The 27,894-nt window shown below is 37.9% G+C and overlaps 1 protein-coding gene across 5 annotated transcripts in view; it reads left to right on the forward strand.

Annotated features, from left to right (window-relative positions):
- Nucleotides 1-27,894, forward strand: part of ELOVL6 (ELOVL fatty acid elongase 6) — a 147,289-nt gene that overhangs the window by 90,270 nt on the left and 29,125 nt on the right. For 4 of the 5 annotated variants that reach the window (XM_047856481.1, XM_047856482.1, XM_047856479.1 and 1 more), the window contains one exon: nt 704-835. The exons of the other annotated variant lie outside the window; for it this stretch is intronic. In XM_047856481.1, coding sequence (XP_047712437.1) covers nt 704-835 — 132 coding nt within the window. The remainder of the gene's footprint in view (nt 1-703; nt 836-27,894) is intronic. 5 annotated transcript variants of the gene reach the window in all.

Raw genomic sequence — 27,894 nt, forward strand, 5'->3', positions numbered from 1 at the left:
TACAGACAAGTATTTATCCTTTATATTTCTTATGATTTTATTGTATTTATCCTTTATTTTTTTATTTATGATTTTTATTTATTATTTATGATTGTATTGTATCTTATGATTCTTATTGTATTTATCCTTTGTATTTCTTATGATTAGGTAGTAAAATCAGATTTTGATAGGATTCAATTTCAAGCTTTTAGGCAAGTATACTGTAGGTGGTTCTATGTTCTTTCTGTTACATTGTATGATGTCTGCCAGTCATCCTTATTATTAATGATAATATTGAAAGGTAATACCTAATCCTTTGGTGGAGAAGATTTCAGAAATCCATTTTGGGGACGCCCTAAGTTACGTAGCTTGATTTTAGTGTTTTAATTCCCTCATTGAAAAATTTTCTTTTTGCACCTTAATGTTATGTTGTTGAAATTGGTAAAGCCACAGAGCTGGAAAAGCAGATAAATCTATTCTGACATGTGTTGGTTAATCTGGATGACCTAATTGTCAAGGGAGGTTTCCACAGAAGGCTATGGAGCCAAAAAGACTAATTCTCTCTTCTGTGGAGGGGCACATTCCCAGGAATATGCGTTCAGTGCTTCCAAAGAGGGACTGGTATAAAAAATTACGAATAATTTAAACATAGATTTCTGATGAGTAAAAATAAATTGCTTCAAGATTTTCATCTCATAAGATGTTGGGGTTTTGTTTGTTATAGGAAGAAATCTTTCCTGTTTTCCGCTCTGTATGCTGCCTTTATCTTTGGCGGTCGGCACCTCATGAACAAACGGGCGAAGTTTGAACTGAGGAAGCCATTAGTGCTCTGGTCTCTGACCCTTGCAGTCTTCAGGTAGGTTTTATTTTCATTTTCCTAGTGCCGTCCATCCATTTCCTCAGACCTGGCTAAAGGAGCAATGTTTGAGCATTTTATTTTATATCACATATTTTTGATTGTTCAGTACATTGAAGGTAAAATAAAGTCATGTCCAGAGAGTAGGCCTCCACTGCAACCGACTTGCCATAATATACTCAATCTCTTCTTTTCAGGCTGTCTCGTTTCTTGTCCATACGGCTGGTGCAGTGATCCAGTTTATCTCTTAGGCCTAGAAGCAGTGTGTCAATTCCATTACTTGTGTTGCTTAAATATAGATGAAGCGCTAAATGCAAAGCCACACCGGTGTTGGTGTGTGGCAGAGTAGGGTTTAAATGTGCTGGGTACGCCAGGGCCCGATCGCCCTGACCTGAGGCTGCCGGGCGACCCCACCCGAAGCGTCTTTAAACCTCCACGTCGGGACTCCCTAGGTACCCGGACAGTAGGGGTGAGCGAGGCGGGGGACGGGGGCCACACGGCCGCCGCCTTGATGTGGTCCCCGACCACGGCTGAGCCCTCAGGGTCAGGGTGCAAGCCCCGATGCTTCCAGACGGTGATGGAGGCCCACCAGACGCTGCCCACGGGCCCCGCCATCATGCCCACCCCTCGCCCCTGTCCCGTCCCTCCAGGTCACCAGGGCTGACCACCCCTCCCCCCCCCCCCAACCAACTAATATGTAATCAAACAATAGCACTCAGACACATGGCTAGATACTGGACACCTGTCTATGTTAGTATTACTAGACCAGAGAACGCTTTTGCTCTGCATCCCCAAAAGCACTGTTCACCCCCCATTGCCTGAGCTGACCAACTGGCTTATGTTTAGCTAACTCGTCACTTTGTATTGGCTAGAAGTCCTCCTAGAGGCTGTCAGGGCCAGGTCTATCTCTCCAGGTGCAGCTGCCAGCCAACATTCAGACACACTCCTGGAAGCTTGAAGGAGCTTTTCTAGTTTTATGATATTTGGTGATCTAAGCATTCACAAGACTAATTAGCATACAGCTGGTGTCCAAACAAGTGCCAGAAAATACCTATAGTGCTAACAAAGGTACCTGTTTTTTTGTGTGTTTTGCTTGTCAGAACCCACAAGTGTATAACTAGGCTTGGGGTAAGGGGGAGGGGGGGGGAGGGTAGATGTAGATATATTATAAATGAGAACTATTTTAGTATTTCTGAATAATGATTTTTATTTTTTCATACTACATATTAACTGTTCTACCACTAAGCAGAAATAGGAAACCTCATTACTTACTTAAGCCTTATTAAAAGTGATCAGACAGGAAGAGGATTTTCATAAACTCTGATGATCATACATTTCCATTATGTCAGAACCCTGCATCCAAACGCTCATTTACTTGCTACTACTGACTATACTCTAATTTGGTGCCTTTTGTAAGTTCTGCAGGTGAAGTGCTCATGATGTGGATCTGTCACTAAAAAATTCTTCCATTTCAGTCTGTATCAGGACATGATTCTCTATAATACAAAGCAGTGTTTTCATTTTTATTCGCATCTGAGGTTCACAGAACATGCCTCTACTGAAGTATTTTGATATTTGAGGAAAAAGTTATCTTTTTTTTAAACATTTATTTATTCTTAAGAGAGCACAAGCAGGGGAGGGGCAGAGAGAGGGGGACAGAGAATCCCAAGCGGGCTCTGCACTGACAGCAGCAAGCCCGATGTGGGGCTCAAATTTGTGAACCCCGAGACCATGACCTGAGCCAAAGCAGACGCTCAGCCAACTGAGCCACCCAAGCACCCAGAGGAAAAAGTTATCTTTATCCTAAGGATGCTTTCAGCATTTTTTACAGAATTTTCAACAAAAGGCTTTATGTTTTGTTTTTTAAAATCTTGAACACATATGAGCAGAGTACAAGGAAACCCCATGCACCAGTTACCTTGTTTAAACAATTATCACCGATGGGTTAATATTCTTTCATCTACATTTCTACCAACTTTCCTCTGTCCCCCAAATTATCTGGAAATAATACAAACTGAAATATTTCTGAATGAAATGGTGCCACTTCTAAAAGTTAAGTACTCATTAAGTTAAGTAACCTAAATTAGTAATAATTCTTTATCCTTCAGGGTTCAGATTTTCCCAGTTGAAAAAATTTTGTTTCTTCAACTTGTTTTTAAGAATCTGGATCAAAATTAGATCCATATGTTTCCTTTGGATGTTTCTTTTTACTTACAGGTTTCTATTTTCCTCCCTCCTCAGCCCTCCCCAAACTCCCAACTCCCCATCCATCCTTTGAAGAAAGCACATCATTCGCCCCTTACAGTTTCCCCCAGACTCACTGATTTTCCTGATGGTGTTCTTCTGTCCCCTGTATTCTTCGTTAGTTGGTAGTTAGATCTAGAAGTTTGATTATATTCAGGTGTAACATTTGACAAGACTTTCTATAAGAAGAAATTTGCCTTTATCAACTATGCAGTTATCCTAAAGTATATACAGTTATTACCGCATAGGCAGAGCAAGTGCTTGATTCTTTGGCCATATTTAGCAGCTTCACAAAAGAAAATAATTTGAGGCGCCTGCTTGGCTCAGTTAGTTAAACATCCAAGTCTTGACTTCAGCTCATGATCTCACAGTTCAGGTCATGATCTCACAGTTCCACTGAAGTGTGGAGCCTGCTTGGGATTTTCTCTCTCCCTCTCTCTGCCCCTCCCCTGCTCGAGAGTACTCTCTCTCTCTCTTTCTCTCTCAAAATAAATAAATAACTTAAAAAAAAATTTGGTTACCCAGCATGTAAATAATAATTTTTTTCTTAAGTATCATTATGCACTCATGGATTTCTACTTTATGTGTCAATGATTTTTAGATGAATTTGATTTGGGTATATTTTAGTTCATTGCTATTATTCTTTTTGATGCTAAATTATCGATCTTTGGTCACGGTGAGTCTCATCAAGTTGGCTCCTGAATCCTTTCACATGCACTGAGTAGTGCTCATAGCTTGATTTGTGTGTGTGTGGTGGGGGTGGGGGTGGTGACAAGATGTTCTAGGCCAGGCATATTGTATATTTCTTATCTGGAAATGGGATTAGTCATTTCTCCTTGGAGCCCTAGTTCCTTTGGGGTAAGGAAGATAGTATTTACAAACTGGTGAGTTGTGGTGGTGATTGTTCATGCCAAGGTAGTTCTTATTTCTAGGCCTTTCAGAGGCCAGAAATAGAATTTTTTTTTCAAGAGATGTATTCAGAGTTAGTACTAATACTTCTAATTCATATTTACCACTAGTTTTTACTTAATTTCTTTTTTTTAATTTTTTTAATGTCTATTTATTTTTGAGATAGAGACAGAGCACAAGCGGGGGAGAGGCAGAGAGAGAGGGAGACGCAGAATATGAAGCAGGCTCCAGGCTCCAAGCTGTCAGTCCCAGAGCCTGATGCAGAGCTCGAACCCATGAACTGCGAGATCATGACCTGAGCTGAAGTCGGACACCCAACCGACTGAGCCACCCAGGCGCCCCTCGTTTACTTTCTTGTATCTCCTTCCTCTCATGCCAAAATCCAAATCCCAATGTCAGCCACTAACTATTTATTTATTTTTATCCTACAACGCATGTGCAACAGCTGTTAACAGTACCTTATCTTTTTTAGATTGGCAGATTCTTCTTGTTTTCTCTTCTGTTTCTTTAATTCTTTTAGTTACTTCCTCTGGAGCCATATTTTGCAAAAAAATTTAAAAAGCAGGACTACATAGAGTTAAAGCATTGACAATTGAGGATCCTGTAAAAATTATAATATTCTAATAGGAATTTGGAAAACACTGACAATAGAATTCTATTGTTCTATTAACTGAATCTGGTTCCATGTTAGAAAGAGTATATTGAAGTTCCTCTGTGCCTAAAGAATTCTGGTCAATGACACATTGGAAGAAAATATTAAATACAGAATGATATATTTCTTACATAATGTTTACGTAAATTTTACTCCTAGACACAAAATACCTATATATTGTTTATTAATACATTTGAGTATTTCTAAAAGTATCTAAAAAGGTAGTAGAAAAGCATACTCAATTTTATATCTTGAAAAACAGAGGAGACATGATTTTATTAAATGTCTCGTATTTCTAGAAAATAAAACAAAAAATTTCATTGCTGGTAGAGTGTAGTTCTAGGGGACTGGCAGTTTAGAAATAAAAAGGATTTGGGGCACCTGGGTGGCTCAGTCAGCTAAGCGTCTGACTCTTGATTTTGGCTCAGGTCATGATCTCAAGGTGCATGAGATCACACCCTGTGTCAGGCCCTGCTCTGACTGCACGGAGCCTGCTTGGGATTGTCTCTCTCTGGCCCTACCCACTCAGACTTTCTCTCTCAACATAAATCAACATTAAAAAAATAATAATAATAAGGAGATAAAGTTTTTTCTGTTATGTGTTATCTTGTTTGCTTGTCTGCATTTAGATCATTATTCAATATATATGCACATGATCTCATACCCAGTTCTAGAGAATCTTAAGAATACTTGCTACCTTTATTTGGAATGGAGTTGATATAAACCTTCAAAAGATGCTTTTGGCTCAGAGATGTTTTGGTGAAAGTTAGTAAGAATTTCTCTATTTTGGCCAGATAGGATAACTTCATTATTATTTATAAGCATATGTTTTCAGAGAAAAATTTTGAATGGCTTTTACCTTACTATATAAGTCACAAATTTTCAAGTCTATGTGTCAATAGAGCCTAATAGAGAAGTTAAAAATTCCTTGCTCAGGAGACATTCTGGTATTAGGTAACCTGGATCTACTCTACCTCCCTGCTCTTTGCCATTACAGGATAAGATATTATCTATTTGGAAAAAGAAAGAAAGAGAACCCAAATTTTCAGTTAGAGAAATTATAAATGGAAGGAGGGGAGAAACAGTAAGTTTTTTGTTTTTGTTTTTTTGAAAAATCATTGAAAATGTGATTGTTTTGAGTATTTTGCTGTTGAAGAATAATTTCTTTTCCACAACTTCTCAAGCTTACCCCTTAGCTTTTTATAGTAGCCAGAGGTCCAACTATGACTAATTTCCAGAGGCCACACACTGTTTACTCAAGAACTGAAACAACAGAGATGAGAATTAATTTGGACATGCAGAGTACTTAAGCAAAAACAAACAAGCAAATAAAACCCTGTCTTCATACCAGTCTATTTCAGAAAGTGGTGTGGGGTTTTCCATAATTTGGCAAGAATTACCTATAGAGCATTTTGTTTTTTTGTTTTTTGTTTTTTTGAAAGAGAGCAAGCCAGGGAGAGGGACAGAGAGAGAGAGAGAATCTCAAGCACGCTCCGTGCTCATCATGGAGCCCAACGCAGGGCTTGATCCCACCACCCTAGGATCATGATCTGAGCCAAAATCGAGAGTTCGCCGCTCAACCAACTAAGCCACCCAGGCGCCCCAAACTATAGAATATTTTTCTTCTATCTCTTTCCTTTGGGATACTCACTGAATATGTGACACTAGCCTTCATACAGGCCATGTACCGTTTAATTTTATTTTTTAATTTTTTTTTTTAATGTCTGTTTATAGTCAGAGAGAGCACACGTGCTCACATGTGCGCAAATAGGGGAGGGGCAGAGATAGAGGGAGACAGAGAATCCCAAGCAGACTCCCTGCTGTCAGCACAGAGCCCGACATGGGGCTGCACCTCAAGAACCATGAAATCATGACCTGAACTGAAATCAAGAGTCTGACACTCAACCAACTGAGCCCTTATTTAATTTATTGAAAGCTGTCATAAGTTTTGATGGAGTCAATAGAATATGATCACGACTGAGTTTTCACCAGGTCTGCAATGTATTCATTTTATTTGATAATAATGTCTCCGAGGTTTTCTTGGCAGTTTCTCCCCATTACCTACACCCTGCCGACCCTGTTCAGATTCAAACCATGAGCTTCTGGTATCAGTCTTTAGGAATATGATGGGAATGATGACACAGTGCCCTACTACATCTAGCCTACCTTCCACCCAACCTAAGGATAAGCACTTCCTTATTTTAATGAGATAATTCTATGTGGCGGTTGGCTCTAGCTATTTGAACATTTCCTTGGGATAAATGCTGAGAAAAATTCTGGTACTTTGAATTAGTAGATCCTTTGGATGAGATTGTGTCTCATGGCAAAAATCCTCAAACACTTCAAGGTGCCTATGATCCATTCTTCTCTGACCCTGCTGAGTCATTAAATTATGTTGCTATGATACCTCAGCTGCCTGACTACTGTTGCTTTGTAAAGGATTTTCGACGTATTTATTTAATGACTTCAAACCCTTCCAGATTTTTAATTTTTTTAAAATTTTTAAATTTAAAAAAAATTTTTTTTCTGTTTTTTTCTTTTTTTTTTAATAACTTCTCACGACTTTTTTTTTTTTATTTTTTTTTAACGTTTATTTATTTTTGAGACAGGGAGAGACAGCATGAGCGGGGGAGGGGCAGAGAGAGAGGGAGACACAGAATTTGACACAGGCTCCAGGCTCTGAGCTGTCAGCACAGAGCCTGACGCGGGGCTCGAACTCACGGACCGTGAGATCATGACCTGAGCCGAAGTCGGATGCTTAACGGACTGAGCCACCCAGGCACCCCCCAAAAAAATTTTTTTTTAATGTTTATTTATTTTTAAGAGAGAGAGACAGAACATGAGTGAGGGAGGGGCAGAGACAGAGAGGGAGACACAGAATCCGAAGCAGGCTTCAGGGTGTCCACACAGAGCCCAACACGGGGGTCAAACCCACGAACCGTGAAATCATGACCTGAGCCGAAGTTGGGTGCTTAAATGACTGAGCCACTCAGGTGCCCCGGAATCCTTCGAGATTGGGTAGAGATGTGTGTGATTCTGATTCAGGCAGCTTTTGCCAGGATCTATCTGGCAGTGTTTCATTCTCGTTGGTAGCGTAAGGAGTTCCAAGGAGCCTTCCAGGTCTCTGACCCAGAACAGGGTCAAAGCAAGGCGTCTAGTCATTGTACATCAGAATAAGATGTACTGCGTATTTATAGATGCCAGTATCACACTTGCTTCAGATTTGCTTACTCATGTTTCCCAGTGATTCAGTCTGGCCTCAATTGTTTTATGCTTCCTGACAAAATCAGATGTTCTATACTTTGCAAGTTTGACTCCTCGCCTTGTTACTAACTGGAAGTTTTTTCCCTTTGAAACTCATTTTTATTTCCTGGCCTTATTTTAATTTTTATTAAATTTCAGTGTTGGCTTAAGTATAAAATATATTCAAGCTGAATAGAAAAGTATTCTTTTCTTTAGTGAGATTTCCAAGAATAAAGTGCTTAAATATAGTACAGGAAACATTCAGAAAAGTATGTTTAACAGTGCAGAGCAGCAGATGAATGGTATTTAATTAAATCTACTTGTGATTTTCATACACACACATAAATGTTTAATATCTGGAGAATTATTAGCAATTGTTAAGGCAACAAATATATAATAAAACCAATGGAAACTATTCAGAGGAGTAAATTATGGCATCTAAAATACTTGTTGGAAAAAAATAAAATAAAATAAATAAATAAAAATAAAAATCTTGTTGGGGCACCTGGGTGGCTCAGTTGGTTAAGCATCCTACTCTTGGTTTTAGCTCAGGTCATGATCAGGGTCAGGGGATTGAGCACCATGTCCAGCTCTGAGCTGGGTGGGCAGCCTGATTAAGATTCTCTGTCTCCCTCTCTCTCTGCCCCTATCCTATGCTCAGGCATGTGTACATTCTCTCTCTCAAAAATAAATAAGTAAATAAATAAAAATAAAAAACGTGTTGAAGGGGAAAATAAATCATTGACCTGTAAAATGAGGAAACAAAGAAAATGACAAATTTTGGAACAACCTCATCAATTTTTTCTCAAGCACCTCTTGTCTAGTATTTTGTTCTGTGGTTGCCAAAAGCGTTCCCTCTTGATCTACAAAGAAAACTTTACAAAGAATGATTCTAGTGATAGTAATTATAAAAATGAAATGGATACATGAGCTATAAATGCTATAGGAGGAAATCCCTATTGCATTGATAACAGGTTATAAATTTTACAGTTTTAAACGTAGCACCAAGGGGGGCAGAATTAACAAAGGAAACGATACCTCTAGAAAGCATATGCTGAGTAGTTATAAAAAGAAAGAAAGAAAGAAAGAAAGAAAGAAAGAAAGAAAGAAAGAAAAGAAAAGCAAGCTGCTGAATAATCATGGGAATGTGATACCATTTATGAAAGGTTTCCGAACCCATAAATGAACACTACATTTTATTTATTAACATATATGCAGTAAAAGCATAAAAATAACTTTTGAAGGTTCACGCTATCTCTGTTTCTGAAGAGGCAGAGAGAATGACCAGATCAGAGAGGGTCCAATGGAGTCTTCAACTCTTTTTTTGCAAGATTTTATGTCATTACAAGTAAGTCAAACATGAAAAAGATAATTGTGTTTGACACAAAGTATAGATGGCAATTTTCTTTAAGTTGAAAGCAAATAATGAAAAAAATCTACTTTTCAAAAGGAAAGCTAGCAATTGTACTTAGAAGATTCTGGTGAAATGCTTGTGTGCATGAAATAAAACAAGGTAAGGACGCTTGGGTGGCTCCGTGGTTGAGCACTCAACTTGATTTCCACTCAGGTCATGACCCCAGGGTTGTGGAATCAAGCCCCAGGTCAGGTTTCCTGCTGAGCATGGGGCCTGCTTAAGATTCTCTCTCCCTCTGCCCCTCTTTCACTTGTGCACTCTCTCTCTCTAAAATTAAATCAATCAATCAAGGTTATGGCAAAATACAAATTTGGCCCTATTGATCCTCATACTTCCCCTCCCTCCATAATGGCAAATGTATAGTTAGAATTATGAATATTTCGTGTTTTCTGTTTTCTGATAACAGTCCTCAGTTAAGAGTGTCCTTTCAGTTATGGCTGAAGGATAATTTTAGGACCTTTCTTTTCTGAACATTTGTTGTTGGACTCTTGACTATCTAGTGTTTCTATCTTGTATAAAGATATATGGTCTGATAGACAACATGTAGACAGATGGAAGTCAGATATTGGTCACTTAAACTATTTGTTCATCACCTCATTTTGTCAAAAGGTTTTCTTTTTACATATAGTCTATTTGAGACTGTAAAATATATGTATATATGACATATATATGACATATATATACATATATATATGTATATATATATATATATATATACACTTTGTGCATTTTTTTGTCTCTGGATTTTGTGCCATTTTATCAAGGGACCACACCACAGAACTATTCTGCTTCTGATGCCATATTTATAAATTATAGCTTCTGTCTCATTTTTTAAACTATATCTAATAGATGTATAGAAAAATCTTATTTTCTGAAGGCAGGGGATATAAAAGGTTTTTTGCAGAATCAAATCGATTTTTCTCAAAAGTAAATTGTTTATTGATATGGAAAACAACAGAGACTGGAAGTAACACGATAACCAAATAACCAGATGACATGGTTGTTTCAAAGGTCAGGGCAAAGCAATGACAGCAAAACACATTCTGTTTCCCTTCGCATCAAGAGAAATGTGAAGCATCTACATAGAATAAAAAATCCAATAAATTATTAAGGCAAGAAGCCTAACAAACAGTGAGGGCAAAATAGTCCAGTGCCATAAGAAAAATAATCCCTACATTTACTCAGTACTTCCAGACTTGGTTTCCTTGCCTGATGAAAGAAAGGCACCGTGTTTTCATAAATGAAGGTGACAATGTCTAGGCTGAAAGACAGTGGCATTCTTTAGCATTTTGAGATGTACTTGAGTCCCTTTCCACCTGAGAGCTGCCAGAATACCCTCCACGGTACTACTCCGTATGAATATCAATTTTGTTATTCTGTTCAACAATTTTGCTACAGAGGAACTAGCAAAGAAATCACCGCTACAGGATAAAAAGAGCTCTTTTCCTGCCTGCTCCTCTCCAGCATGTGTGTGTGCATCATTCACACACACACACACGCATGCACACTCTTTTCCGCATGCTGTCAGCTTCTTGGGAATGTCATGCCATCCCCCTGTTTTCAGATACGGCATTTCAGTAAAATGCTACTTCAGCTGAGACCTTACATCAAGTTCCAGGGCCAACAAAGAGTTATCTGTGATTCTCCCCTCTGCACTTCATTAGTTTTGCCAGAAGCATCAATAGTGGATAACAGAGAGGAGTTACAGGACATAGGCTATTTCACTGGCGTTGTGTTTTTCTTTCGATGTTTAAAACTGGATTCTTTGCCAGAATAGACTGTAGCCTCAAATTACAATGAAGTGACAGTAATTGAATCACTTGACTCCTTTGGAAAAACCAAGAGCAATAATAAAGATAAGGAAAGGGCAACTCTCCATCCTTTAACAGTAAGATAGAGCTTATAAACAGATCTACACATCCTCGCTTGGTCTGGACAGTCTTAGCTCTATGCCCATTGTCCCAGTGTAATTATTAATAGCTCCCCTCTCACTCTCAAAATGTCCTAATTTGAATGGTAAAAGAAATGGCTATTCTATTTATACCCACTGAGACATTGTGTTGGCTCAATGAAACAGAAAAAGGAAAAAAAATACCCATGATCATTTGCCAACTTAGCCCTCACAAGTTTTTCTTTTTAGCATTGCCTCTCACCTGAAACTTGCTCCCCTGCCAGTAACATTTCCAAATGTTTGACATAACATCACTCAAATTTAAAATATTCAAGCCATTTAAATATTAAATGCCATTCAAGCCATTTAAATATTAAATATAAATCAATATTAAAGCCATTGATTTAAAATAATCAATCCCTTTTGTTGATCCCATAAAATATCTCAAAATTTGTCACTATTTTATTAGCAAACATCTTTAAGTCATTCGAAATACACAAATAACTCTTTTAACCAGTCACTGGGTTGTATAATTACTCTCCAATAATTAGAGTAGCATCTACACCACTCCATCCCCACACTGGACACTCCAGTCATGACCTTTATCACTTCCCTTAAGTTATTTGCCACCATTAATTGCTACCTCCCACGTGTTTTCTCTATCCAAGCGACTCGACATACCATACCATTTTCCTGTAGAAATCTTAATTGAAACTCCTTTGCCTATAGGTTTAAACTTCAGTCTGTCCATAAAACAATTGTAATCTTACCTTGAACCACCTTTCACCACTGCCCTATACAGATTTTCCACCCAAGCCAACATGGGTTTGTTTATTGCCTGCAAAACATACTTGCCCATCCTAACTTCATGTCCTTGAATACACCACACCTCCCTTTCTCCATTTTCCCTCCATTTTTTCCCTTAAATATTAGCCATCACTTTGACCTAGCTTAGAATGCCATCTAAGGCATATATCATTTGAGCACGTACCTCCGTTTCTACCAAACTTGTTGTTATGTATCATTTAACCAGAATATATGCTGTCTTACCCATGTGCCTCCTGGTAAGGTGTATGAGTTCTTGAGGCCAAATTGTGTCTCGCTGTTCCTGGAACACCTTGGCATACACAAAGTTTCTGAATTAATGAATAAAAATCTGACATTTGGCCACTCCTCCAGTCACATGTGATCGGCATTTTCAGTCATGTTCACTTGTTCACCCTTCGTATTTCTTGTGGTCAACTGCCTCAGACACACCCAGTCCAGTTTTTATTTGCTATCATAAGGCTTCATCTGTGACACTATACACATGCTTTAAGAAATCTGCAAAAGACAAGATACAGTAAGTGTTGGCAAGGATGCAGAGAAAAGGGAATCCTTGTGCACTGTTGGTGGCAATGTAAACTGATGTAGCCACTATGGAAAACAGAATGGTGGGTTCTCAAAAAATTAAAGATAGAACTACCAAATGATACAGAAATTTTACTTCTGGGTATTTATCTGGAGGAAACAAAAACACTAACTTGAAAAGATACATGCACCCCTGTGTTCATTGCAGCATTATTTAGAATAGCCAAGGCATGGAAGCAACTTAAGTGCCCATCGATGGATGAATGAGTAGAGAAAAAAACATATAGTGATATATATATAGTGGAATATTGTTCATTCATAAAAAAAGAATAAAATCGGGGGTGACTGGGTGGCTCAGTCAGTTAAGCGTCCATCTTCAGCTCAGGTCATGATCTCATGGTTCCTGGGTTTGAGCCCCGAGTCTGCCTCTGTGCTGACAGCTCAGAACTGGGAGCCTGCTTTGGATTTTGTCTCTCTCTGTCTCTGTCTCTCTCTCTGTCTCTGTCTCTCTCTCTCTCTCTGCCCCTCCCCCACTCTCTCTCTCCCTCTTTCTTCCCTCCCTCTCTCTTGAAAATAAACTTTAAAAAAAAATTTTTTTAAGGAATAAAATCTTGCCATTCGTGACAATATGGATGGACCTTGAGAACATTATACCAAGTGAAAATGAGCCAGACAGAGAAAGACAAATACTGTATAATCTCACATACATGTGGAATCTTAAAACAAAAAAAACCTGCAAACTCATAGAGAACAGATTGATGGTTGCCAGAGGCAGGAGGTAGAAGGTGGGCAATAGGACCAAAAAGGTACAAACTGCCAGTTATAAAATAAGTACAGCATATGGATGTAATGTACAGCAGGGTAACTATAATAAATAATACTCTATTGTATATTTGACAGGTGCTAAGAGAGTAAATTTTGAAAGCTCTCAGCACAAGAACAAAAATTATAACTGTGTTGATGGATATTAACTAGAATTATTGTGGTAATCATTTCACAATATATACAAATATTGAATTATTAGGTTGCACACCTGAAACTAATATAATGCTGTATGTCAATTACATCTCAATTGTTAAAAAAAGAAACCTGAGATTGATGTCATGTAATTGCAGGGGTCTTCCAAAGGCCTGCAAAGCCCTACACACTCTGGTCTTTGCGACTCTGACCTCTCCCCTACCTCCCTTTCCCCTCCCCAACTCCCTCTCTGTCCTTCTCTTTCTCCTCCCCTCCCCCCTGCCTTGTCCCCCTTTTCCCCTCCCCTGCCTTTTGCTGTTCCTTAAATATGCTGCTAAGGCTGCTCCCTCAGGGACCACACACTTGCCCTCCTGCCCAGAACACTCCTTGCCCAGATATTCCAACCACTCGTCCCTCATCTCCTTCAAGTCTTTGCTCAAGACTCACCTTCTGGGTGAGGCCTTTCTCAGTCTCCCTCTCTAAAGTCACAACATTCTCCACCACAGGCTCCTTACTGCCCTCACCTGATATTTTTCCCTTTGGCACTCACTACCTTCTAGCCCATTCTATGTTTTTCTGATCTTGTTCATTCTCCTACTGGTCTAAACTCCACGAGGGCAGGAATTTTTGTCTGATCTTATGCCACATCTCTTAGTCCAAAAAGGTGCTTAATAAGTGTGTGTGTGTGTGTGTGTGTGTGTGTGTGTATTTCTCTTTAACTAAAAAGGAAAATGAACACACAGTGAAATAGAAATGGAAAATGAAATAGACAGTTGTTAGTGACTCTCCTTTCCTTTTTTTGGAAACTCTTTCTTTCCAAAGGGGGAAATAGGAAAAATTTTCCACTTTTCCCTTCAATCCAGGAACTACCAATTAGTATTTCCAAGAAAATAATAATTAAGTAAATATATGATATTTTGCTTGTTTTTTTTTAATAAAAATGTGCATTTTGAGGGAGAATTCCAAGCTTCTATTAAAAGGGCTTACTGAAAAGAAGCCAGGAAAACAGAGGTCATCCTGCTTTGCAGGTGGCACTTTGAGCTCTGGCCAGTGGGGAGGCTGGCCTCTCCTTACTTACATGGGCTGTTGACCTGTGAGTCACTCTGCGGCTCCACATTTGTCTGATTTATCTATTTTCTTCCAAATTAAGAGGAAAAAAAATCCGCTCATCATGTCACGATCAAGTCCAGACAGGACAAAAGCTTACGATTTATGGCAGCTTGTTATAAATGTAAGACATTACAGAAAACTCAGACCATCACCAATGTAATGCATGAAAAGAGTTGCAGGTTAACGTAAGCACAGACAGAGAATGGCCTCTCCTTCTGCCAGAAAGGCAGTCCACTTGGCAACGTTTGTCTACTTACAATTAGAAACCCTATTCAAGAGTGGTTTTTTTTTCTTAAATAATTTCTTTTTCTAGTTATAAAAGTGAAACGTCTGTGTGGATAAGACTGAAAACCCTGGGAAGCACACGGAAAGCCTTTAATCTTACCATACACAGATATTTGTTGTTGATATTTTGGTACATGCCTTTTCCATAATTTAATGCTAAGCTTGAGATTCTTTCATTGTAATTTTAATTCTTAACCCAATTAATATATTTGAGTATGGACGAAAGTATGACCTCAGTAATATGTTTGTATTACCAGTGTTATAACAACTTGAAACAGCTGACGCGTAAGACATTTTATATCGTTTTACCAAAATGAATTAGTATTTAAATAGCTGGACTGTGATAGCTTTTCTGACACTTGTGTGAGAAATAACATGAGCATTCCTGAAGAGTGCATGGTAATTTAGGATGTAAGTGTAATATCGCTGAAGCTTTTGTTAAGGATTGTTTTAAGACTGAATTAAGGATTATAACGTTTAAACTTCCTGTGTTACCTCACGAATTTTTAAATAATCCTTTTTGTCAGCAGGGTAATATATATATATACATATACATATATATACATATACACACATATACATATATATATATATATATATATATATATATATAAGATTTTGAATGAGGAAGTGAAACCTTAAAAAAATCTTTAAACCTAACTTTTTATGAAATTGCCTAATTGTCTTATCTGTGATGCATCAGATGATGCTGATATTGATCATATTTTTAAATTTTCAAATATTGAAGTGTAGTTGACATACAATGCTATATTAGTTTTAGGTCTACATCATGGTGATTTGACAATTCTATATATTATGCATTTGCTCACCATGGTAAGTCTAGTTACCATCTGTCACCATATAAAATTATAATACCTTTGACTATATTCTCTATGCTATACTTTTAATCCCAGTGATTTATTTATTTTATAACTGGAGGTTTGTACCTCTTAATCCCCTTCACCTATTTTGCCCATCTCCACCCCCCCCCCCACCCCCCCCCACCCCCACACACACACATTATCAAGTTGAGTTAGCCACAGTGGTAGACTGGCAGAAAGAATCCCAGAAATGAATGGCATGCAAAAATACTAGAAGTTTATTCTGGAGAGGCCCATTAGTGAGCAGAGAATTAACTGAAATCACTGAGAGATGAATCTTTCTCTTCATGCCTTTTCATGTCCTTGAGGACAGTGGAGTACCATAGAAAAGACATGAGATCAGGGTTGTTCCAATAAAGAAACACTAGTTACTTGGGGCGCCTGGGTGGTTCAGTCAGTTAAGCGTCTGACTTTGACTCAGATCATGATCTTGCGGTTCGTGAGTTCAAGCCCCATGTAGGGCTCTGCAGATGGCACGGATCCTGGAGCCTGCTTCAGATTCTGTGTCTCCCTCTCTCTGCCCCTCCCCCACTGGCGCTCTCTGTCTCTCAAAATAAATAAAAATTTAAAAACAAAGAAACTTTGGTCACTTAGACTAGGATTATCCACTGCCATTAGATACGTGCAAGTCATTCTCCTAAATATCATGCCTTTCCCATGTGAAACAGCTGCTGTGAGCCTCTTTGGACCTCATTGTTAAAAGCTTTGGCAGTTCTTTCATGAGAGCTGTCAGATTATCTTCACTATATTTCAACCAAGAACTTTAGGTAGTACCTGCTCGTGTATTTTTGATGATGCTGTGGACCTGACAGGTTGCCTAGCTCTCACTTGATTTTGCATGGGAAAGAGTGCCTGGGTTCTCCCTTACACCAGCAATTCTAGCCAGTGCTACCAGCAGTTTAACTGGTAGCAAGGTCTCCTTGCAACTCTTTCTCTACCATTGGTTTCAAAACACTTGCAGGTGAAAATTCGTGGGAGTTGTTTGTTCCCTTTTTATCATCACTTAGGACTAAACTGTCATACTTGCAGGAGCCTGCAGTACCCAAGCAATCCTCCCTGTGTTCTTTTATCATCTGTGATAGTTATTAGAGTTTTTGGAGCCCTAGGATTTAGAATCCACTCTATATCATTAAATACTTCATTGTTCACACATTGCAATTCCCTAACAGGATAATAAAGCAATAGTTTACTAGTGGTAAAAGGTGGGCAGAGAGATGTTTTTTTTATTTTTTATTTTTTTGTTCTGAGAACTGGATAAGCATCACAGACCTAGAAAGGATGTGCAGGGTAATTAAAGTAGCCAAGAGAGACAGTTCACTGATTCTAGGTATTTGTTTTCACCCAGAGCTAGAGCAGAAATCTTCAATACAGCTTTATATAATTGTCTACAAATTGAAATTACAAACCATTCACTAGCTATTCAGAGTTCTCTTATGCAGGAGTTAGTAATTTGGGTCTTTATAAGGGTCTAGCTTTAAATTGGAGTTTACACTAGTATGGTACAAAAAAAAAATCTTTTTTTAAAGATCCAGGGAAAGACTGCGGAACTTAGGAGAGAAGAGCTGAGAAGAAAACTTAATTCTTGCCTTTAAAAAGAACATATGTCAACTCTAGAACTTTAGCAATCTTGAACAGACAGCCAGCCTGAGCCTGGCTCAGGAGATTTTATCTTAACTTCATGTACTGCTTCTTGCCATCTCATATGTTTTTGTTGTAACCGAACCCATTTTTAAGCACACCCAGGAATGAAGGAATTGCACTTGAGTGTTCTCTAATCTGCTGATTGGTATCTCTAAGATGTCATTTTCTGTGCTCCTAAGGACGTTGATCCTTAAATTCATAGAGTAGAACTAGGCTAAAGTTTGAAGTCATTAAAAGAAGAGGCAGATTCCAGATCGAGATGGCAACATAGGAAGATCCTGAACTCACCTCTTCCTATGGACACACCAAGTCTATAGCTACATATGGAACAATTTCCCCTGAAAAAAATTCTAAAAACCAGTTGAGGGGTGCCTGGGTGGCTCAGTCAGTTGAGCATCTGACTCTTCATTTTGGCTCAGGTCATGCATGAGCTCATAGTTGTGAGATCGAGCCCTGCATTGGGCTCTGCCCTGAATGTGGAGCCTGCTTGGGTTTCGATTTCTCTCAAAAAAAAAAAAAAAAACAAAACAAAAACCCAAAAAACAAAAAAACATAAAAACAAAACACCATGCAGTTGAGAGATTCCTACACATCAGGCAGATGAGACAAAAAACCCACACTGAAGTCGGGAGGAGTGACTGAGACACAGTCTCACCATAAAACCCACCCTAGGCACAGGGACCCGCAATCAGGAGGTCAACTGAAAACCTGGAGCTTTTCCCTGAGGAATGAACCCCACAGCAGAAGACATCCCAACTTCAAAGACATGCACCTGGGAGATGAGACTCCAAAATATCCAGGTTTGAAAATCAGTGGGATTTGAGCACACAAAACCCACAGGGCTGTATCAACCTGAGAAGTGGCTCTTGAAGGGCTTGTGTGCTTGGACTCACTAATTCCAGGGCCCAGTGCAGAAGCAGCTAATCAAGAGGCTCATTTGCTTATTTTAAAGCATAAGACTAAGGGACAAGCATCTAATTTAACAAACACTTAGGGGCCTGCTGCAGTACTCTCCAGGGACAGAGGCTGGTGGGCACCCTCTTTATGCTTCTCTTTGCCTTGCTAGAGCTATTGGGTATCTCCCAGAAAGGAATTTATTTATAGCCTTGCCTGCTGCCCTGATTTTTGTGGCTTCACCCAGGAGCCACCTCCAGATCACCTTGCTGTGGTAGCCAATGGGGCTTGTTTGCTGTCCCACAGGACTGTGTATATGTGCATATGTTACAAGCTGCTGCCTGAAGTTCTATCTAATCAGCCTGAATCTAAATGCTGAGAGAGATCCTCCTATTTGGGACCTTGACAGATCTTGGCATATCTCAACAACTGGGAGACATTAAAAATAAATTAGACTGCTTGAATAATCACAAAGGTTTGAGAGACCATCAAGAACTAGAACAAAGTTGAACAGTATGTTTCATCTCCTACACAAGCCCATTCCTTCAAGACTGGGAGAAGTAGCTGTTTTATTTAATGCATAGAAACTGACACACAGAGTCAAGGAAGATGAAGAACAGGAATATGTTTCAAATGAAAGAATAAGATAAAATCTCAGGGAAAAAATCACTAATGAAATGGAGACGAGTGATTTACCTGATAGAGTTCAAAATAATAGTCATAAAGATGCTCACCAAACTTGGAAGAAGAATGGGTGAACACAGTAAGTACTTCAACAAATAAACAGAAAATATAAGAAAATACCAAATACAAATCACAGACCTGAAGAATACAATAACTGAACTGAAAAATACAGTAGAGGGGTTTTAAAACACACTACATGAAATGGAAAAAAGAATAAGTGAACCCAATGACAGGACATTGGAACTCACCCCATCAGAGCAGGAAAAAAGAATGGAAAAAAGTGAAAATAGCTTACAGAGTTAATGGAACCACATCAACCAGACCAACACTTGCATTTAGGCATCCCAGAAGGAGATGAGAGAGAGAAAGGGGCAGAAATCTTATTTGAAGAAATAATGGTTGAAAACTTCCCTAACCTGGGAAAAGAAACAGGCATCCAAATCCAGAAAGCCCGGAGAGTTGTAAATAAGATGAACAGACCCACACAAAGATACGTTATGATTAAACTGCCAAAAGTTAAAGACCAAGAGACAATTTTGAAAGCAATAAGATAAAAACAGCTTACATAGAAAGGAACCCCTCGTGAAACTATTAGCAGATTTTTCAGCAGAAATTTTGCAGGGTAGAAGGGAATGAATACAAAGACATACTCAAAATGCTGAAAGAACAAACTTCCAAACAAGAATACTTACCTGGCAAAGTTGTCATTCAGAATTAAAGGAGAGACAAAGAATTTTCCAGACAAGCATAATCTAAAGGAGTTCATCAGGGGTGCCTGGGTGGCTCAGTCAGTTAAGCATCCGACTTCGGCTCAGGTCATAATTTCATAGTTCATGTGCTTACAGCTCAGAGCCTGGAGGCTGCTTCAGATTCTGTGTCTCCCTCTCTCTGCCCCTCCCCTGCTTGCGTGCTTTCTCTCTCCATCCCTCTCTCTCTCTCTCTCTCTCTCTCTCTCTCTCTCTCTATCTCTAAAAAATAAATGTTAAAGAAATTTTCTTTAAATCAAAAAATAAAAAATAAAGGAGTTCGTCAATGCTAAACCAGCCTTACAAGAAACATTAAAGGGATTTCTTTAGGCTGAAAAGAAAGGGCACTAATTAGTAACAAGAAAACATCGAAAGTATAAATCTCACTGGTAAAGGTAAATATATAGTAAAATTCACTTGTAAAATTTGCATGAAGATCAAAAGACAAAAATAGTAAAAATAATTATAACCAGAATTACAAGGGACACACAGGATAAAAAGATGTAATATGACATCAAAACATAAAAAATGGGAAAAAGAATTAAAATGTAGAGTTTTTGTTTTGGTTTGTTTTGGTTTGTTTTTGAGAGAGAGAGAGGGAAGAGCAGAGACAGAGGAGAGAGAGAATCTTAAGCAGGCTCCATGCCCAGCATGGAGTACAATGCAGGGCTCAATCCCACGGCTGTGAGATCTTGACCTGAGCCAAAATCATCTCAGTCTGAGACTGAGTCACCCCAGTGCCCCAAAATGTAGAGTTTTAGAATGCATTGAAACTTAAGTTGCTACCAACTTAAAATAAACTGTTATAAATGGAAATTGGTGTATGTAAGCCTCATGGTAACTACAAAGCAAAAACCTAGTAGGTACCCAAAAGACACAGGGAAAGAGATCTAAGCATACCTCTAAAGAATACCTCTTAAGCCTCAAAGGAAGAGAGCAAGAGAATAAAGGAACAGAGAAGCTACAAAGCAGTTAACAAAATGGCAATAAAATCAATACCTATTAATAATTACTTTAAATATAAATGAACTAAATTCTCCAATAAAAGACATAGAGTGGCTGAATGGATCAAAAATAAGACCCGTCTATATGCTGCTACAGGATAGTCACTTCAGATGTAAAGATACACAGACTGAAAGGGAAGGAATGGAAAAAGATACTCCATGCAAATGCAGACCTAAAGAAAGCTGGGGTAGCTATACTTATATCACACAGAACAGTCTTTTTTCAAAAAAAAAAAAAAGACTGTAATAAGAGACAAAGAAGAACATTACATATGAGAGTGAGTTCCAAAAATAGCATATAGTATTTGTAAATTTTTATGCACCCAACATAGGTACACCTAAACATATACAGCAAATATTAACATACCTAAAGAAAGAAATGGAAAGCAAAACAATAATAGTAGAGGACTTTAACACCCCACTTAAATCAATAGTTAGATCATCGAGACAGGAAATCAATAAAAAAAACATCATCTGTAAACAACATGTTAGGCCAGATGAACTTACCAGATAGACACAGAACATTCCATCTAAAAGCAATAGAATACACATTCTTCTCAAGCATAAATGGAAAACATTCTCTGGATGAGAGATATATTAGGCCACAACACAAGTCTTAATATACTTAGGAGATTTGAAATAATATCAAGTATCTTTTCCAAGACCAATAGTATGACTAGAAATGTATTATAGGAAGAAAACTGGGAAATTTGTAAAAATATGGAGATTAAACAACATGCTACTGAATAAGCCATAGGTCAAAGAAGAAATCAAAAAAGTAAAAAAATACATCGAGACAAATGAAAATGGAAATACAACATAATAAAACATATAGGATGCAGCAAAGGCAATAAGAAGATTATAACAGTAAGTGCCTACCTCAGAAAGAAGAAAATCTCAAGCAACCTAACTTCACACTTCAAGGAACTAGAAAAAGAAAAAGCCCAAAGTTAGGAAGTATATAACAAAGATCAGAGCATAAATAAATGAAATAGAGACTTAAAGAGGAATAAAAACAGGCCAATGAAACTAACAGCTGGTTCTTAAAAAGATAAAACAATTTACAAGTCTTTATCTAGACTAACCTAGTAAAAAAAAAAAAGAGGGGATTCAGGGCACCTGGGTGGCTCAGTCGGTTAAGCGTCCGACTTTGGCTCAGGTCATGATCTCTTGGTTCCTGGGTTAGCCCTGCATCAGGTTCTGTGCTGACAGCTCAGAGCCTGGAGCCTCCTTCGGATTCTGTGTCTCCCTCTCTTTCTGCTCCTTCCCCTGCTCATTCTCTCTCTCTCTCTCTCTCTCTCTCTCTCTCTCTCTCTCAAAAATAAATAAACATTAAAAAAAGAGAGAGGATTCCAATAGATTCAGAAATGAAAGAGGAGATCTTACCAAATATCAGCATTGTATCTTACAATACAAAGCATTGTAAGAGACTATATGAGCAACTATATACCCACAAATTGGACATCCTAGAAGAAATGGGTAAGTTCCTAAAAACATACACCATACCAAGAAATAGAAACAGAAAGTCAGAACAGATTGATTACTAGTAAGGACATTAAATCAGTAATCAAAAACCCCAACAAACAAAAGTTCAGGACAAGGCCTCTTCACTGGTGAATTCTACCAAACATTCAGAAGAATTAATACCAATCCCTCTCAAACTCATACAAAATATAGAAGAGGAGGGATTACTTCCAAAATCATTTTACAAAGTCAGAATTACCCCAAAACCAAAACCAAACAAGGATGCCACAATTAAAGTTATAGGCCAATATCCCTGATGAACATGGATGGCAAAACTCCCAACAAAATGTCAGCAAACTGAATTGCACAATTCATTAAAAAAATCATAAACCATGATCAAATCATGATCAAGATCATGATCAAGAGGGATGTATTTCAGGAATGGAAGGATGTTTTCACATCCTCAAATGAATGTGATACATCACATTAACCAAACAAAAGATAAAAATCACTTAATCATTTCAAGATGCAGAAAATGTATTCGACAAACTCAGCATCAATTTATGATTAAAAACTCTTATCAAAGTAGGTATAGAGGGAATATACCTCAACGTAATATTACAACAATATATGGCAAGCCCACAGCTAACATTTCCAGTGATGAAAAGCTGAAAGCGTTTCCTGTAATATCAGAAACAAGACAATGATGCCCATTCTTGCCACTTTTATTCATTATAGTATTGGAAATCTTAGAGCAATTAGTCATGAAAAAGAAATAAAAGACACCCAGATCAGAAAGGATTAAGTAAAACTGTCACTCTCTGCAGAAGACATGATATTATATGTAGAAAATACTAAAGAATCTACCACAAACCTATTAGCAATTATAAATGAATGCAGTAAAAGGCACAAAATTGATATACAAAAATCTATTATGTTTTTATACACACATACTGAACTATCAGAAAGAGAAACTTAGAAAAAGAAATCCCATTTACAATTGCATCAAAATGAATAAACTATTTAGGAATAAATTTAACCAAAGAGGAGAAAGACTTATACGCTGAAAACCATAAGCCATTGATTTTTAAAAGTTGAAGAAAATGCAGATAAATGGAAAGATAATCTGTGCTCATGGACTTAAACGGTTAATATTGTTGAAGTATCCATAATAACCAAAGCAATCTACAGGTTCAATGCAATCCCTATCAAAATTCTAATGGCATTTTTCATAGAAATAGAATAAACATCCTAAAATTTGTATGGAACCTCACAAGTCCCCAAATAACAAAAAGAATCTTGAGAAAGAGGACCAAAGTTGAAGCATCACGCTCCCTGATTTTAAGCTATATTAGAAAGCTATAGTAACCAAAACAGTATGATATGGGCATTAAAACAGACACACAGATCAGTAGAACAGAGTAGAGAGCCCAGAAATTAACCCACACATGTATGGTCAATTAATTTATGACAAAGGAGCTAAGAATGTAGAATGGGGAAAGGACAGTCTCTTCAATAAATGGTCCTGGGAAAACTGGACAACCATATGCAAAAGAATGAAAATGGACTACTATCTTACACCATACACAAAAATTAACTCAAAATGGATTAAATACTTAAGCGTAAGATCTGAAATCATAAACCTCGTGGAAGAAAACATAGGCAGTAAGCTCTTTGACATTGGTCTTGGCAATGATTTTTTTGGATCTGAAACCAAAAGCAAAGACAACAAAGGCAAAAAATAAACGAGTGGGACTACATCAAACTAAAAATTAAAAAACTTCTGCGTGTTTTACAAATGAATCATAAACAAAATGAAAAAATAACCTACTGAATGGAAGAAAATATTTTAAAATCATTTATCGGATAAGGGGTTAATATCCAAAATACATGAAGTTCATAAAACTCAGTAAAAAAAAAAAAAAAATCCAATTAAAAATGAGCAGAGGAGGGGCGCCTGGGTGGCGCAGTCGGTTAAACGTCCGACTTCAGCTCAGGTCACGATCTTGCGGTTCGTGAGTTGGAGCCCCGCGTCAGGCTCTGGGCTGATGGCTCGGAGCCTGGAGCCTGTTTCAGATTCTGTGTCTCCCTCTCTCTCTGCCCCTCCCCCGTTCGTGCTCTGTCTCTCTCTGTCCCAAAAATAAATAAAAAAACGTTGAAAAAAAATTAAAAATGAGCAGAGGATCTGAATAGACATTTTTCCAAAAAAGACATACACTGGCCAACAGATAAATGAAAATATGCTCAACGTCACCATTCATTGGGGAAATACAAATCAAAATCACAATGAGGTAGCAACTCACACTTGTCAGAATGGGTATTACCAAAAGCCAAGAAATAAAAAGTGTTGGTCAGCATATGGAGAAAGGGACCCCTCGTGCATTGTTGGTGAGAATGTAAATTTGGTGCAGCAAATATGGAGGTTCCTCAAAACATTGAAAATACAACTACCACATGATAAAATTCCTTTTATTAAAATATTTATCCAAAGAAAATGAAAACATTAGTTCAAAAAGATATATGTGCACTTACGTTTATTACAGCATTATTTACAATCCCAAGATATGGGAGCAACATGTGAATATTTGATGGATCCTCTTTCCATTATCCTTTTATGATATGTTCTATAATTCTTCCTTCACATTGACAAACACAAGCTAAGATTACAAACAGAATTGTATGTGAAGTAGTTCTAAAGAACAAAAGTCAAATCTTTTTGTTATTTCAAGGACTACTTATTGTGGCTTGGGAGGGAGAGATTGTGTCACTGTTCTGAATCTCCATCTTGAGCACAAAGTATGATTCACAATTATGTCTCAAATCAGTACATGACTAGATGGATAACATATCTTTCAAGCAATATATGGTATCCAGGTGTGCAGAATTCTATTGGTGATGGACACAAACTGCATCTTTTTAAGAGTTATGGTTGATAGAAATATGAATAAAGGGCATCCAACTTCTGCTTGCATTGCTGTACCCAGACTTTTGATTGAAAGTAGTATGGGTTCTCAGGGCACCTGGATGGCTGAGTCAGTTAAATGTCCAATTCTTGGTTTCAGCTCAGGACATTATCTCATGGTTTGTTGGGTCAAGCCCTACGTGGGGCTCTGCGCTGACAGCATGGAGCCTGTTTTGGATTCTCTTTCTCCCTCTCTCTCTGCCCCTCTCCTGATCGCGTGCTCTCTCTCTCTCAAAATAAATAAATAAACATTAAGAAAAGAAGAAAGTAATATACATTCTCATCTGGATTCCTATAAAATACTCAAGCTACACCACCATGATGTTGGTTTTGGTGAAAATAAACTCCATACGCAGTTGCACTGAAACCTTTGAGCAGGAGTGACTGAAGGAACTAGAAGCTTCTGAACCTAGGGTAAGGGCCATCTTGGCCTGGCAATCTATTATTTCTTGTTGCCTTAAACACTTCTAGGCAGAGTCTGTGAGATGCTTTACAAATCCTAAATAGATTTCAAATACTCTTCCAAAAATTAATAAAACTGTGATTTGTAATCTTTACTCAAAGAGGCAGAATGTGAAAAAGAAGAGATCAGAAATGACTCGTTGTTAAGGCAATATGAGCAATTTTTTGACTAAACAAAGCTACCAGAAACCACTTTGATTAGAAGTATTTTGTATTGAACACCATCCAGAATATAGTAGCTTTTTTTAAAAATTAACTCCTCCTTCATCCCAGTATAAATTTTAAATGAATTATTTCTTGATGCAGTTTAAATAACTATACAAACAAAGGAAAGGATGGGTTTCTCTGATGTGACATTAATGACAGGTGCACACTAAGAAGTTCATTCAAGAATTTTTATAGAATGAAGAGGAGTGTCAGAGACAGCTGGGCTTGCAAACTACCGGAAGTCTTTTATTGTTTCCTGAATTGGACCAAGTCCAAAAGTGAGAATAATTACTCTAACTGCCAAGTTTTCAGGCTGTTCAGATAACCCTGCTCTTGTAGGAAAGAAATGTGAGCCAAGGTGCAAGAATAGCCACTGCATTTTATAAAAAAAAAAAAAAAAAAAAATACGTCTAAGAGAGCAGAAGTGGTCTGTTTGCTTTAACTAACAGAATACAAAGCAAAGAACCATCTTGTCAAAACTACAAAAAATAAAGGAGAGAGAAAATCAGACTCATTACCCATTACCCACTCTTAGGCTTTGTCGTAATACAAAAGCCAAGGATTTCAACGAGGCTTCTTTGGGACTTGTATGTTATTGATGAAAACCTTTGTGGGAGGAGAGGGACAGGAAGTAGCTCTCAATATCAAATGGAAAATTTTTATTCTGAAAACACTTTGTTTTCTAAACATTTTTAGGATTACCTTGATTTAAAGTGAACATGTCCCCTCTGTTGAAAATAGAGAAGAAATCATAGGTTTTGCTCTAAATTTCCGAAGTTAATAACCAATTTAGATGATATATGCTAAGTGCTTTATCTACAAAATCTTAATCATCCTCCAACAGACCTATGCAGAAAAAGCTATTAGATGGGTGTCACATTTTTTGAGATAGAGGCGTTCCTTGAAAATGACAAAATGTTCAGATATTTCAGAAATCCCATAATTCAAAATCTGTTTTCCTGTAGGAATAATTTTTTTAAATCTTTTTTTAATGGGTAATGGCTTTATTTATTATTTTTTTAATTTGTTTATTTTTTTTTTTAATTTTTTTTTCAACGTTTATTTATTTTTGGGACAGAGAGAGACAGAGCATGAACGGGGGAGGAGCAGAGAGAGAGGGAGACACAGAATCGGAAACAGGCTCCAGGCTCTGAGCCATTAGCCCAGAGCCCGACGCGGGGCTCGAACTCCCAGACCAGGAGATCGTGACCTGGCTGAGGTCGGACGCTTAACCGACTGCGCCACCCAGGCGCCCCGTAATTTGTTTATTTTTTAAGTAAGCTCCATGGCCAACGTGGGGCCTGAACTCACAACCCCAACATCAAGTGTCACATGCTCTACCCTGAGCCGGCCAGGTGCTCCCATAGGAATAATTTTAAACACAATAATACATACCTAATCATAGCTTTTCATTGTGTCTAACTTTTGTTTCTTCATTCCAAAGTTCTTGGCTTCTGGCACATGTTTCTCTGTTCTACCACTAGCAACCCCGACTTAATGAATACTTGGATGCATGGTTATAATTTACCAGTAATAGCTCGATAGTCACCACAAATCACACTCAGGACTTCTGAGGTACCTAAACAACAGCCTAGTTCGGAAGATGCTGACAGAAGATGGCATTTCTGTTTTCCACTAATGTGGTACTCTTGTGTGACAGTGTCATAGTTTATTTAAGTTTGGCCATCTGCTTTGAAATTATGTCGTTCTTGAGTACGTTTTAGATATAGGGGATTCATATTCCTTTAGATTTTGCATATCACATGTGTCTTTATTAATATTGTATATGCCAGTATTTCAAAATGTTGTGATCCAAATCCATGTAAAATGCAACTGTGCCCATATTGGCTGATGAAGGAACTAATGCTTAGTGATTAAGCACTTTACCCGTAGACAGTCAGTTTATAGATAGCAGAGTCAGAATTAGTTGGTCTGACCTATAACCCCATGCTCTTTGCTCAATACATGCTGCTTACTTAACTGGGAAGGTCAAAGTTAAAGGTGCTACCTCCAGACAGTCTTTGTGAGTGACTTCCATAAAAGGGAAATATGATTTTAT

Source organism: Prionailurus viverrinus, chromosome B1 (assembly GCF_022837055.1).
Source record: "Prionailurus viverrinus isolate Anna chromosome B1, UM_Priviv_1.0, whole genome shotgun sequence".
Taxonomy (NCBI): domain Eukaryota; kingdom Metazoa; phylum Chordata; class Mammalia; order Carnivora; family Felidae; genus Prionailurus; species Prionailurus viverrinus.